The sequence below is a fragment of the Anolis carolinensis genome, unplaced genomic scaffold, assembly GCF_035594765.1.
Source record: "Anolis carolinensis isolate JA03-04 unplaced genomic scaffold, rAnoCar3.1.pri scaffold_14, whole genome shotgun sequence".
NCBI classification, from domain to species: Eukaryota; Metazoa; Chordata; class Lepidosauria; order Squamata; family Dactyloidae; genus Anolis; species Anolis carolinensis.
The window spans coordinates 6938797-6952102 of record NW_026943825.1 but is presented as its reverse complement, the minus strand read 5'-3'; the positions used below and the strand labels follow the sequence as shown (position 1 = coordinate 6952102).

General features: G+C 39.7%; 1 protein-coding gene and 1 long non-coding RNA gene across 3 annotated transcripts in view; one reads left to right on the top strand and one right to left on the bottom strand.

Moving 5' to 3' along the window:
• Window positions 1-13306, top strand: part of LOC134294338 (uncharacterized) — a 38487-nt gene that overhangs the window by 4514 nt on the left and 20667 nt on the right. The gene's annotated exons all lie outside the window — the stretch shown is intronic.
• The window catches only part of plcb3 (phospholipase C beta 3), a 66021-nt gene that overhangs the window by 47365 nt on the left and 5350 nt on the right, over window positions 1-13306 (bottom strand). For both annotated transcript variants that reach the window (XM_016998584.2, XM_008123424.3), the window contains exons 2-4: window positions 7057-7134; window positions 1367-1435; window positions 448-591 (exon numbers count right to left, since the gene is read on the bottom strand). In XM_016998584.2, coding sequence (XP_016854073.2) covers window positions 448-591; window positions 1367-1435; window positions 7057-7134 — 291 coding nt within the window. The remainder of the gene's footprint in view (window positions 1-447; window positions 592-1366; window positions 1436-7056; window positions 7135-13306) is intronic.

The following is a 13306-nucleotide window of genomic DNA, read 5'->3' as shown; positions in this document are numbered from 1 at the left end:
TATTATTATGATAACTGATGGATTTTAAAAGGAACTTTTCCAATGTCTACCATACTGATGATGTTTACAATGTTTCACCACCTTCTCCCTATATATTCCATTTCTTTATTGACCCGTTGATTCAAGCATTCCATCAATGTTGTGTCCAAAGCCTTGCTACTTAAACAGAAATGTGCTTAGTTGCAAATTGCAAAAGAAAATGAAAAAAGGTAAAAGTACTCAGGACAGAGTAATGGATGAGGCATATGCAGGAAACCATCTGTCCAAAAAAACCAAAACAAAACCCTGGCATCTGTCCCATTGCGTGCAGATAAGGCAAGAACATCTGGCTCCAACACCTTGCTTCTAATTCGGTCTGCTGGGAGGGATGGAGCGGAGATTATCAATAATTTGCTTATGAATAGTTAATGGAGTTAATTTTGAAAAATGTAGATGCCGGCAGCTTACCTTGGCTGTATCATCCTGGACAACCGCCATGAAGTTAAGGAAGCTCACATTGACCATGTCAGGGCCATGAATGACGGTCAAGAGCTTCTCCTCAGGTCGTTGTTCCGGGCCCCCAAAGCCAAGGATCTCCCGGATCTTGAGATCCTGCAAGGGATACCGACCTCTAAGAGTTAGATTAAATTAGCTTAAACGAGTCTTACATAATATAGGCAGCTCTCTTGGAAGCAGAACTTATTTATTTATTTATTTATTTACTACGCTTATATATCACCCCAAAGGGGACTCAGAGCAGCTTATATGTACATAGAATATATTATATCATTAGCATAACACAATATTAGCATTATATATTACTATATTGTACTATACCACTATACAGTAATATTACTAGAAATATATAATTAATATTAATGTCTTCCATGTGGGTGAAACCCCCATTTGGTTCAGCGCTCTGAAACAGAGCGGATTTATTGCCCTACTGTTAAGACAAAGTCACAGCTTAGGGCATTGGTTCTAAACCTGTGGGTCCCCAGATATTTGGAAAAGGTAAACGTTTCCCCCTGTTGTTAAGTCCATTCGTGACCGACTCTGGGGGTTGGTGATCATTTCCATTTCTAAGCCAAAGAGCCAGTGTTGTCCATAGACACCTCCAAGGTCACGTGGCCACTGACATGACTGCATGGAGTGCCGTTACCTTCCCGCCGGAGCAGTACCTATTGATCTAATCACATTTGCATGTTTTCAAATTGCTAGGTTGGCAGAAGTTGGGGCTAACAGCGGGAGCTCACCCTGCTCCCTGGATTGGAACCGCCAACCTTTTGGTGTGCAAGTTCAGCAGCTCAGCGCTTTAACACGCTGTGCCATTGGGGCCCCCAGAGCCTAACTCGGTGTAAATGCTCCAAATAGTTTACTGTCCCACCTTGGGCAGCTTGGCATATCGTCCGGTCCGAGTGTCCCGAATAGAGCTGATATCCAGAATGTCCACTTCCTGAAAGGGAAAAAAGGAGGTAGGAAAAAAAGTGTCCCCTTTGTTTAGATCTCATTATCAACATATTTTCATTGGGTGCTTGTATGAAGAAGAATCGTGAAACATTTTAATTAGGCTAGATAATGAGGTCTCCCTCTTTCTCCTCCATGACAAATTATTAATTCTATTTTTTTTCACCAGTTGCCATATTTTATAGAATAGAGAGCATCTTACTTTGCCATAATTGAAGGGGAAAACACGACAAACAACTACACACTTTCCTATCTTTTATATTTCACTCAAGGCCATCCATTAACACGACTTCCCCCTTCAAACACAAAAGCCATAACATTACATCGGCCTGTAATGGCTGTACATTTCCATTTTCTCATATGCTTTTTTGTTTAATTACTGCTGATGGCTCATGGTTTATTCCCAGTGCAAAAATGTTATACACTTAAGGCAGGAATTGACACGGAAGGGGCTTTTAGACCTCTTTCTTGAAAGGCCCTTGAAAAACAACAACAACAACAAAGAGGCATTGCTAGGGCTTTCTTCTACAAGTGGCATTGCTCTTCAGCCTTTTCTACTACTCCTTTACTATAATTGTGGAATCACAACAAAGGGTTATGGGCTCATAGTAAAGCATTGCAATGCAGACCCACATAATTCCAAGACTAAACTATGGTCCATAACGTGTTCCCCCGAAAATAAGACAGTGTCTTATATTAATTTTTGCTCCCAAAGATGTGCTAGGTCTTATTTTCAGGGGATGTTTTATTTTTCCATGAAGAAGAATTCACATTTATTGTTGAACAAAAAATTGAACATTTATTGTATACTGTACAGTTGTTATCACAAACCAGCATAACCAGACAAACTGTGAATCCTATCAAGAATTTCTTGTTACTATTATTATTTCCATATACAACTGGTATGTACATTTACCAATCCTGCATGCTCTGGTGTTCTGTTTGGCAGGTGCTGGACATGCTTCCAAACAAAGACTTTGCTAGGTCTTACTTTTGGGGGAGGCCTTATATTTAGCAATTCAGCAAAACTTCTACTAGGTCTTATTTTTCGGGGATGTCTTATTTTCGGGGAAACAGGGTAGTAACCATAGCTGGGAGAAACAAGTCAGAGTCATAAACTAGGATCAGCATTTGGATTACTTTGCCAAATTAATAGGATAAGTAATTGATCTAAAACTGAAACACTGCATTCACACATAATGAATCCCACAACATAGTTTGAAATTTGATTTGTTACGAGAGTTGGTCATTTTTTTTTCATTTACAAACCCTCTCCCTTCTGATATCTATACACATAATACAAGTGAAAATATGCATGTACAGTAGAGTCTCACTTATCCAACACTTGCTTATCCAACGTTCTGGATTATCCAATGCATTTTTGTAGTCAATGTTTTCAATACATCGTGATACTTTGGTGCTAAATTCGTAAATACAGTAATTACTACATAGCATTACTGCGTATTGAACTACTTTTCCTGTCAAATTTGTCGTAAAACATGATGTTTTGGTGCTTAATTTGTAAAATCATAACCTAATTTGATATTTAATAGGCTTTTCCTTAATCCCTCCTTATTATCAAACATATTCGCTTATCCAACGTTCTGCCGGCCCGTTTATGTTGGATAAGTGAGACTCTACTGTAGTTTGAAATTTGATTTGTTAAGAGGGTTGGTCATTTTTTTTTCATTTACAAACCCTCTCCCTTCTGATATCTATACACATAATACAAGTGAAAATATGCATGTATGTGTGTGGCTGGGGTGTCCACACACAGACAGGCTCCCACTACCACAAATAGCTATAGCTCCTACTAGAATAATAGAATTGGAAGAGACCTCACAGGCCATCCAGTCCAAACTTCTGCCAAGAAGCAGAAAAATCACACTCAAAGCACCTCTGACAGATGGCCATCCTGCTCACTACTCAGGAGACACCAATGGCCCTCCCTCCAATGACATTGCAGGTTATAGTGAGCGTCGTGAACATGTCCAAGAGTCCTGCCAGTGTCCTCCACAAACACCATCCTGCCCACCACCCAAGTGAAGGCTTTCATATGGGGATAACTTCATCCTAGATGTTCTGTTTTGCCCCCACCACAGACATCCCAGTGTTTCTGACTCTCTCCATTGGTATGGAATTTGCATGATCCTGCCCACTGCCTCTCTCAAAACCCTTTCCTATTCTTTTCTATGGTAGACAGCAAACACAGGAATTAATCAGCAACTGAACATACTAGAGACGTTTGGGAGTTGTAGGGACCGGGATGTATAGTTCACCTGCAATTTAACATCACTCTGAACTCCACCAAAGATGGACCTGGAACTAACTTGGAACACAGAACTCCCATGACCAACAAAAAATACTGGAGGTCTTTGGAGGGATTTCTAGGAGTTGTAGTTCACATACATCCAGAGCGCACCAAACAATGGGTTCTCTTCAGCTATTTAAGAAGGAAGGGGCAAAGAGAAGCAGCTTGAGCTGTATATACAACTAAGCCACTTAAGCTAACTGTTTTGCTCTGGATGTGTGCCAAATGCAAAAGACACTTAACCACATGGAAATTGTGTGGTAGCAAAAGGGGAGAGATGGGATTTCCCTCCAAACCAAAAAGGAAATGGATGTTTTGGATGCGGAGGTGGAGGAGAGACGGAAGAAACACAACTGAGGATGACCAACGAATGGGGGTGGCATTCGCTTGAGTTCTTAGAACAACATATCCTTGAAAAGTGGAGCACAGTCTCCCTTGCACAAATAACACACAAGGAAAATACACAGCATTCCATTACTGCAACAGACAGACAAAGTGGACTAAAATTATTATAATTACAACATAATATACAATCTATATATATAAAAGAGTGATGGCATCACGGCGACCCACAAAACAACAAAACTACAGGCCCCCCAACCTCGAAATTTGACAACACAACCCATCATCCACGCCTCTAGGTTGATACAACAAAAAGAAAAGAAAAATAAAGTCCTAATTAGAGAGAGAGGAATAATTGCTTTTATCCAATTGCTGCCAGTTAGAAGGCTAAGCTCCTCCAACTTGGTCTCCTAGCAACCCAATAAAAATATTAAAAAACACTAAAAATTAATACAATAAAATATTATAATAACAGAAAATAACTAAAAATAATACAAGAAAATAATAAAATATAATAAATAAAAATATAACTTACAATAAAATTAATAAAAAATTGCAAATAACATCAAATAAAAATTACACAACAATTTTAAACTAATACCACCACCACTTTGCCACAGCAACGCGTGGCCGGGCACAGCTAGTAATATATAATAATATAATATATTGCATATACAGTGTTCCCTAACTTATCACTGGGGTTAGGTTCCAGGATCACCCGCAATAAGTGAAAATCTGCAAAGTAGGGGCACTATAATTATTTTAATATTTATACATTACTTTAGTAGTTATATACTATTTTAAGTCTTTATCAACCAATTGTGTATTGATAAATCGCCTCCTTCTCCTCCTGTTGCCACTTGGGCAAATTTTCTCTCCCTTTGGCTTCTCCTTCCTCCCTTCCTTAGGCTGTAAATTGTAATTTTTTCATGATTTATAATAGTATTTTAGAGTTTATTCGCAAAACAGCGAATCCGCGAAAAGTGAAGTAGTGAGGGAACACTGTACATATAATATTGATAATAATATTATAATATAATACAATATAACACTACTAATATTACAATATAATAATATTAATTATATATTACATATTACATGTAATGCATCACTTTACCCACCTACCTTACCCACTAGGTTTATAATATACACTTCTTGCATTTTGTCCCAGTTCGCTCACTTTTTAATCCTTGTTCTGTTTTAATTGTTTACTCCTAAATGTGTTTTTATCTGGTTTTAATTTCTGTTTACTGATTATTTGGTTTATGTATGTATTTTATTTTGTGCTATTGTGATTGTGTTAGCTGCCCCAAGTCCCTTCAGGGAGATGGGGGCGAGATATAAAAATAAAGTTGTTGTTGTTGTTATTATTATTATTATTAATAATAATAATAATAATAATAATATTACAGGGTGATGAAGTTCAGAGCAATGGTGCATCTAGCAAGGTCTGGCAAGGACCTGGGGTGTGCATGGATGTGTATGCACATGGCTGCTTCTATGCTCATTTTGTCATGTTCTAAGAGGCATTTTAGTCCACTTCATCTGTCTGTTACACCTTGGACATTATTCCACAGATATATAAACCCCACTTGCCTAGTTTCCAACAGACCTCACAACCTCTGAGAATGCCTGCCATAGATGTGGGTGAAACATCAGGAGAGAATGCTTCTGGAACATGGCCAGATAGCTCAGAAAACTCACAGCAACCCAAAGTTCATTAATATAAACCCCACTTGCCTAGTTTCCAACAGACCTCACAACCTGTGAGGATGCCTGCCATCGATGTGGGCGAAACGTCAGGAGAGAATGCTTCTGGAACATGGCCAGATAGCTCAGAAAACTCACAGCAACCCAAAGTTCATTAATATAAACCCCACTTGCCTAGTTTCCAACAGACCTCACAACCTGTGAGGATACCTGCCATTGATGTGGGCGAAACATCAGAAGAGAATGCTTCTGGAACATGGCCAGATAGCTCAGAAAACTCACAGCAACCCAAAGTTCATTAATATAAACCCCACTTGCCTAGTTTCCAACAGACCTCACAACCTGTGAGGATGCCTGCCATTGATGTGGGTGAAACATCAGGAGAAAATGCTTCTGGAACACGACCATACAGCCCGGAAAACTCACAGCAACCCAGTATCTCATGAAAACCTTGCTTTGATATATTTTTTTAAAATATATGAATTATTGGTTATTTCACAGCAACGCAGAGGTTTGCGCAAGAAACCTACACACTGCGGCCGACACAAGAACGTGTTGTGACACACTGTTCGAAAAGCTCAAACATAGCTTCTGCAACTGTTTTTACAGTTTGTTGTGAACATTAATGACCAACGTTTGGGATATAGAGTGTAGAGAGATTCACTATATAGCGGGGGGAATGGAAAGGAAACCTCTTTGGCTCTGAGAAGATGGAACAGGCTGTGTTTATATCAAGACTTTTGTTTTTATTTTGCTAAGCCATGGCCGGTCTCCTTATGCACCCGCCCTTCTACTTCCCTGCTCCCTTTGGCTCTGGCCCCAGAATTCTTGCCAAACCAGCTCTGCGACTCAAGGCATTGACAAGAGTGGGGAACGAACCACCCAGGCCTGCTGTGTATCACTCATTTCCCTGGGGGCGGGAGATGCAGGACAGCGCTTTGCAAGCCTCAAAGGCATGCCCCAGCAAGGCTAGTGTCTGTCGTTCCCAAAAAGCCCACCAGCCCAAGTTTGTCCCAAGTTTGCAAGGGAATAGAAGTGCCTTTGCACCATACATGAATATGCCACTGGCCTCTGAGATAATGGAGAGGCTCCAGCACACCAGAGGCTTTTCCGGGCTTGGTCATCCCTTGCGAAAGATAAGCAGCCCACTTTATTCTAAATATGTATATAAATAAACACAGTTGGAAAGGGGACGGGAGGGAGAGAGAAAGAGACAGTCTGACTGCTTAAGGCAAAAATGCACTTACCATATTGGGACCGGTCCAGTAAAGGAAAAAGCCCTGAGGGTCAACTCGGAGGGTCACCAAAGCCCGGCTTGTGGGTTCCTAGGAGCAGAGAAAAAAATAGAACAAGTCAACACTCTTCTGCCAAAATTTGACGACATATTTCCTCCCGCTGCATGCAAGATGTGGTTTCCCATTCCCACTGCCATTGTACTATGGCCATTGGTCTCACTGAGTATTGTTTACTCAGTTTTGTTTGATATTATTATGTTATATTGAAATTGTGTTTTTAACTGTTTTGTTACTTTTATTGTTTTACTTTACCTATGTTTTTACTCTGATTGATCGTTTGTATTGAAACGGTTCAGGACCTGCCTATTTCCGTGATCGCCTCCTCTCCTACGAACCAACACGAACCCTAAGATCATCCAGGGAGGCGCTCCTCTCGCTCCCACCTTTGTCTCAAATGAGGCTGGTGGGGACGAGGGAGAGGGCCTTCTCGGCAGTGGCCCCCCGGCTCTGGATCTCTCTCCCTAAGGAGATCAGGTTAGCTTCTTCCCTGCTCATTTTCCGCCGGGAATTGAAAACATGGTTGTTCCAGAGCACGTTTGAATGAATAGGCCCAATAGAGCTGTCATTAGAATACTTCCTTCTGTTTTAAAAGCGTATGGCACTTTATCACTGTTACTTATTTCCATGATACAGCACTTTATGAAACCTGTCCCCGCTGGTTTGTTTTTAATTACTCTGATTTTATCTGCTTGGTTTTTAATGTAATTTCTATTATTTTATTTTGTGTATCATTGGAATGTTTTAAGTTTTTGTCAAACATGTTGTGTTGTTGTTTCGGGCTTGTCCCTGTTGTGAGCTGCCCTGAGTCCCTTTGGGGAGATGGGGTGGGATATAAAAATAAAGTTTATTATTATTATTATTATTATTATTATTATTATTATTATTATTATTATTATATTTATGGGAATTTGCCCCATGTGTAAGCCGCCCCAAGTCCCATTTAGGAGATGGTGGCGGGGTACAAAAATAAAGTTATTGTCACAAAGACATAGTATGACACAGAAAACGAGATATATATGCTGGATTTCATGTCACAAAATCACAAGTTGAACACTTCCCAAGTGTCTTATTATTATTATTATTATTATTATTATTATTATTATTATCATTATTATTACGACAGGGAAATATTGCAGTATAGTGGTATAGTACAATATAGTGATATATAATGCTTATATTGTGCTATGTTAATAATATAATGTACTGTGCCCGGCCTCGCGTTGCTGTGGCGTCTGATGGTGTCTGTATTTTATAGGCAGTGTGGAAGAGGCCTAACTTTGCCTGTCCCCTGGGCTGAGTGGGTTGATAGGAGACCAAGTGGGCAGAGCTTAGCCTTCTAACTGGCAGCAACTGGATAAAAACAATTATTCCTCTCCCTCTAATTAGGACTTTATTTTTCTTTTTGTTGTATCAACCTAGAGGCGTGGATGAGGGGTTGTGCTGTCAATTTTCAAGGTTGTGGGGTGTTTAGTTTTGTAGGTCGCCAGGATTCCATCACTCTTTTATATATATATAGATTGTGTGTACATATAACTTGTAAGCTGCCTGAGTCCCCATCGGGGTGAGAAGAGTGGGATATACTGTATATACTCAAGTATAAGCCTAGTTTTTCAGCCCTTTTTTAGGACTAAAAAAAACCTTCTTGGCTTATACTCGGGTGAGGGTCCCAGTGGGCTTATATTCAGATCAACTTATACTCAAGTAAATATGGTATATTTATTATTTTTCTCTATTATTATTGATACTGTTACATTTATTGTTTTACTCTATTAATTATTATTATTACATTTATTATTTTACTCTATTATTGTTGTTACTTTTACATTTTTTTACTCTATTTTTATTATTATTAATACATTTATTATTTTACTCTATTTATTATTACATTTATTATTTTACTGCATTTAGTATTATTATTATTATTATTATTATTACATTTATTATTTCACTCTATTATTATTAAAAGGATATATAGGCACATTTACATTGAAGAAGATGAAAATAATGATTTAATCAGAGTTGAACAGTCATATCTTAAATTACAGTTTGATGTAAAGATTCAAAAACATTTAAACTACTGAGGCCTCAATTAATGTAATTTTATTGGTATCTCGGCTTATACTGGAGTCAATGTTTTCCCAGTTTTTTTGGGGTAAAATTAGGTGCCTCGGCTTATATTCGGGTCGGCTTATACTTGAGTATATACGGGTAAATGTTGCAAATACAGTATAGTCTCGCTTATCCAAGCCTCTGGATTATCCAAGCCATTTTTGTAGTCAATGTTTTCAATATATTGTGATATTTTGGTGCTAAATTTGTAAATACAGTAATTACAACTTAACATTACTGCACATTGAACTGCTTTTTCTATCAAATTTGTTGTAAAACATGATGTTTTGGTGCCTAATTTGTAAAATCATAACCTAATTTGATGTTTAATAGGCTTTTCCTTAATCCCTCTTTATTATCCAAGATATTCGCTTATCCAAGCTTCTACCGGCCTGTTTAGCTTGGATAAGTGAGACTCTACTGTAAATAAATAAGTCCAAAACACCTGGTGGGCCGAAGTTTGCCCATGCCTGGCCTACACCATGCGAAGTAATAGCATCAGTCTAGTTTACTTTGGTCAGACCTCATTGGGAATATTGTGTCCAGTTTGTGGCATCACAGTTCAAGAAGGAGCAGAAAAATATCCAAAAAAGGGTGACAAAAATGATAAAAGTTCTGGAAACCATGCCTATGAGGAGTGGCTTTGGCATTTCGTGATTCTGACAAAGCTGGATGGACCATTGCTCTGAACTTCATCACCCTATCAAATGTTTTTAATATCCTTTTCTTTAGCCAAACACCTGGCATTGGTCTTGGAAGCCGAGATGTTCACAGGAGGAAATTGAGCAAGCCCATTGCCCATTTCCTAATAGGTTTTTATTAGTTTCCCCAGGATGACTAATATTGCTGGCTACTTAGCAAGAAAAAAAAAACCACACCGAGATACAGTAGAGATGACTGGAATTTGGAAAATAACAACCCTCCAAGGAATCCCTTTAATTTCTGCACACAAAAGCCAAGGCAGCTGCAGAACCAAGTGCACAGAACCTGGCTCAGCACCAGCACCCATTCATTATTCAACCTGAGGCGGCATCTACATTGTAGAATGAACGCAGTTTGACCCCACTTTCAGTGCCAGGCAATCATAGGAGTTGTAAATTGTGGGAATGCATATTATCAGAAGGGGGGGGGTTGTCTTAGAAGACAGGAATTTTAATGGAGACCATCTGTAACCTTGTTGGTCATCACATGTAATGCCCCGAGGCGCAAGGAAATTGCTTTTTGGAGTCAAGTTGAAAGAGTGGGCAAAGGCTAATGGAAATGTGGACATAACAGGAACAGTTTGGGAGTTTTTCACACATCTGCTCCCTTTACAAACCCCAAATGCATGACCGTTATCTCTGTGGGAACGCTGGACCCGGGACATTATTGTCCCAGGCCCTCCGGATTGCGATAAGGAAATGTCTGTGAAAGGACAGGAGCCGGGCGGAGGCCAAGCCGGGAACGGTATCTGATCCCGGAAGACTGATCTTGCTCTCCCATGTCGAGCGAGGTGAGAAGCAGAGCATATCCCTAAAGCTAGATGCCGGCCTCAAACATAAAAGGATATAAAATTAAAAGGCAAGTGGGGTTTAATATATCTGTGAAATGTCCAGGGTGGGAGAAAGAACTCTTGTCTGTTGCACCTTGGACTTTCAACAGATATATAAACCCCACTTGCCTAATTTCCAACAGACTTCACAACCTCTGAGGGTGCCTGCCATAGATGTGGGAGAAACATCAGGAGAGAATGCTTCTGGGACATGGCCATACAGCCTGGAAAACTCACAGCAACCTTGAAAATTGTGATTTATTATCAGTAAATGTTTTCATACTAGTTTTAAGGTTTTTGTGGGATAATGGTTGGAAGAGTGGAGTCCTGAGTATAATAATAACAACAACAACAACAACAACAACAACAACAACGCAAAACACCAGACATCACAGTTGTGGCAAAGAAAAAGGTTTGGATCATTGATGTCGCCATACCAGGTGACAGTCGCATTGACGAACAACAACAGTAAAAACTCAGGACCTCAAGACTGAACTTCAAAGACTCCGGCAGAAACCAGTACAGGTGGTGATTGGGTGCCGTGCCAAAAAACAACAGGAAAAACTCAGCCACTATCAGGACCTCAAGACTGAACTTCAAAGACTGGCAGAAACCAGTACAGGTGGTCCCGGTGGTGATGGGCACATTGGGTGCCGTGCCAAAAGATCTCAGCCAGCATTTAGAAACAACAGACACTGACAAAATTACGATCTGCCAACTGCAAAAGGCCACCCAACTGGGATCTGCGTGCATCATCTGAAAATACATCACACAGTCCTAGACACTTGGGAAGTGTTAGACTTGTGATTTTGTGATACGAAATCCAGCATATCTATCTTGTTTGCTGTGTCATACAATATAATAATAATAATAATAATAATAATAATAATAATAATAATATAGTAATACATGACACAGTCCTAAGCGCTTGGGAAGTGTTCGACTTGTGATTTTGTGATACGAAATTCAGCATATCTATCTTGTTTGCTGTGCCATACAATATAATAATAATAATAATAATAATAATAATAATAATAATAATAATAAATGTGGCGTCCTGAGTATTACTATTATTATTATTAGTGTGGAGTCCTGAGTATTATTATTATTATTATTATTATTATTATTATTATTATTATTATTAGTGTAGAGTATAAATACGAGGCACAAACAATAGTAAATGGTGGGACCCAATGCAAATCCAAGGAAGAAGCTGGAGGGCCATTTGTCGGATGGGGGGTGCTTTATACTGTGTTTCCCTGAAAATAAGAGTGTCTTATATTAATTTTTGCTCCCAAAGATGCTCTAGGTCTTATTTTCAGGGGATGTCTTATTTTTCCATGAAAAAGAATTCACATTTATTGTTGAACAAAAAAATGAACATTTATTATATACTGTACAGCATAACCAGACAAACTGTGAATCCTATCAAGAATTTCTTGTTACTACCAATATTTCCATGTACAACACTTTATGGTACGTACATTTACCAATGCATGCTCTGGTGTTCTGTTTGTTGGGCATGCTTCCAAACAAAACCTTTGCTAGGTCTTACTTTCGGGGGAGGCCTTGTATTTAGCAATTCAGCAAAACCTCTACTAGGTCTTATTTTCTGGGGATGTCTTATTTTAGGGGAAACAGGGTATGTGTGTTCCTGCATGGTCGGGGGTTGGACTGGATGGCCCTTGGGGTCATACGATTCTATGGGACCTATATGAGAGAGATTTTGGGTGAAAATCCTGATCAGCAGGACAGAATTGTGGAGCACTGAAGGGGAGCCCCCAGATCGCTTAAAACAAGACCTATGGGTTCTTTCTTGGTTACGGTTTGCTCCATACCACAGTTTCTGACTCCCGCAGCCTCACTGGAAGGGTTTCACAATCAAAGTGCCTGTGACAACATCTTCCTCGGCCTCACTTCCTTCTGCTCCATCCAGCCCCAAAAAAGGAAGTGGGAGCTTTGGGCCAGAGAGATTGAGAGAGGGGGAGAGGATGGATCAAGAAGAAGGAGACCTGTCTAGGGACCTTAAGGAGAAGGGGCAGTCCTTTCCCCCCAGAGAAATAAGGGATGTTGAGGAAGGAAGAGGCTTTGAGCTTGGTTGCACTCAGGCAAAAAGAGAGCTTCGGGTTGCTGGAGCAACCCTGTAGTAAATGGCTGCTTATCAGAGATGGGCAAGGAAGTAGAGGAGAGGCTTGGAGGTGGAGATCCACCTTTGGCATCTACAGATTGCAAAGTGTGTGCGTATGGAAGGTCCAAAGTACTGGATCTGACCAAGTACTTTTCTTCCCCCGTACCTATGGTCTAGAACAGGGGTCCCCAAACTAAGGCCCGGGGGCCGGATGCGACCCTCCAGGGTCATTTATCTGGCCCCCAATCTCAGTTTTACACTTAGACTCGCCCAAAGTCTGAAATGACTTGAAGGCACACAACAACAAAAATCCTACTTAACTTGACTATCTCATTGGCCAGAAGCAGGCCCACACTTCCCATTGAAATCCTGAAAGATTTACAGTATGCTCGTTAAAACTGTTTTTATTTTAAAATATTATATTTTTCTTTCAT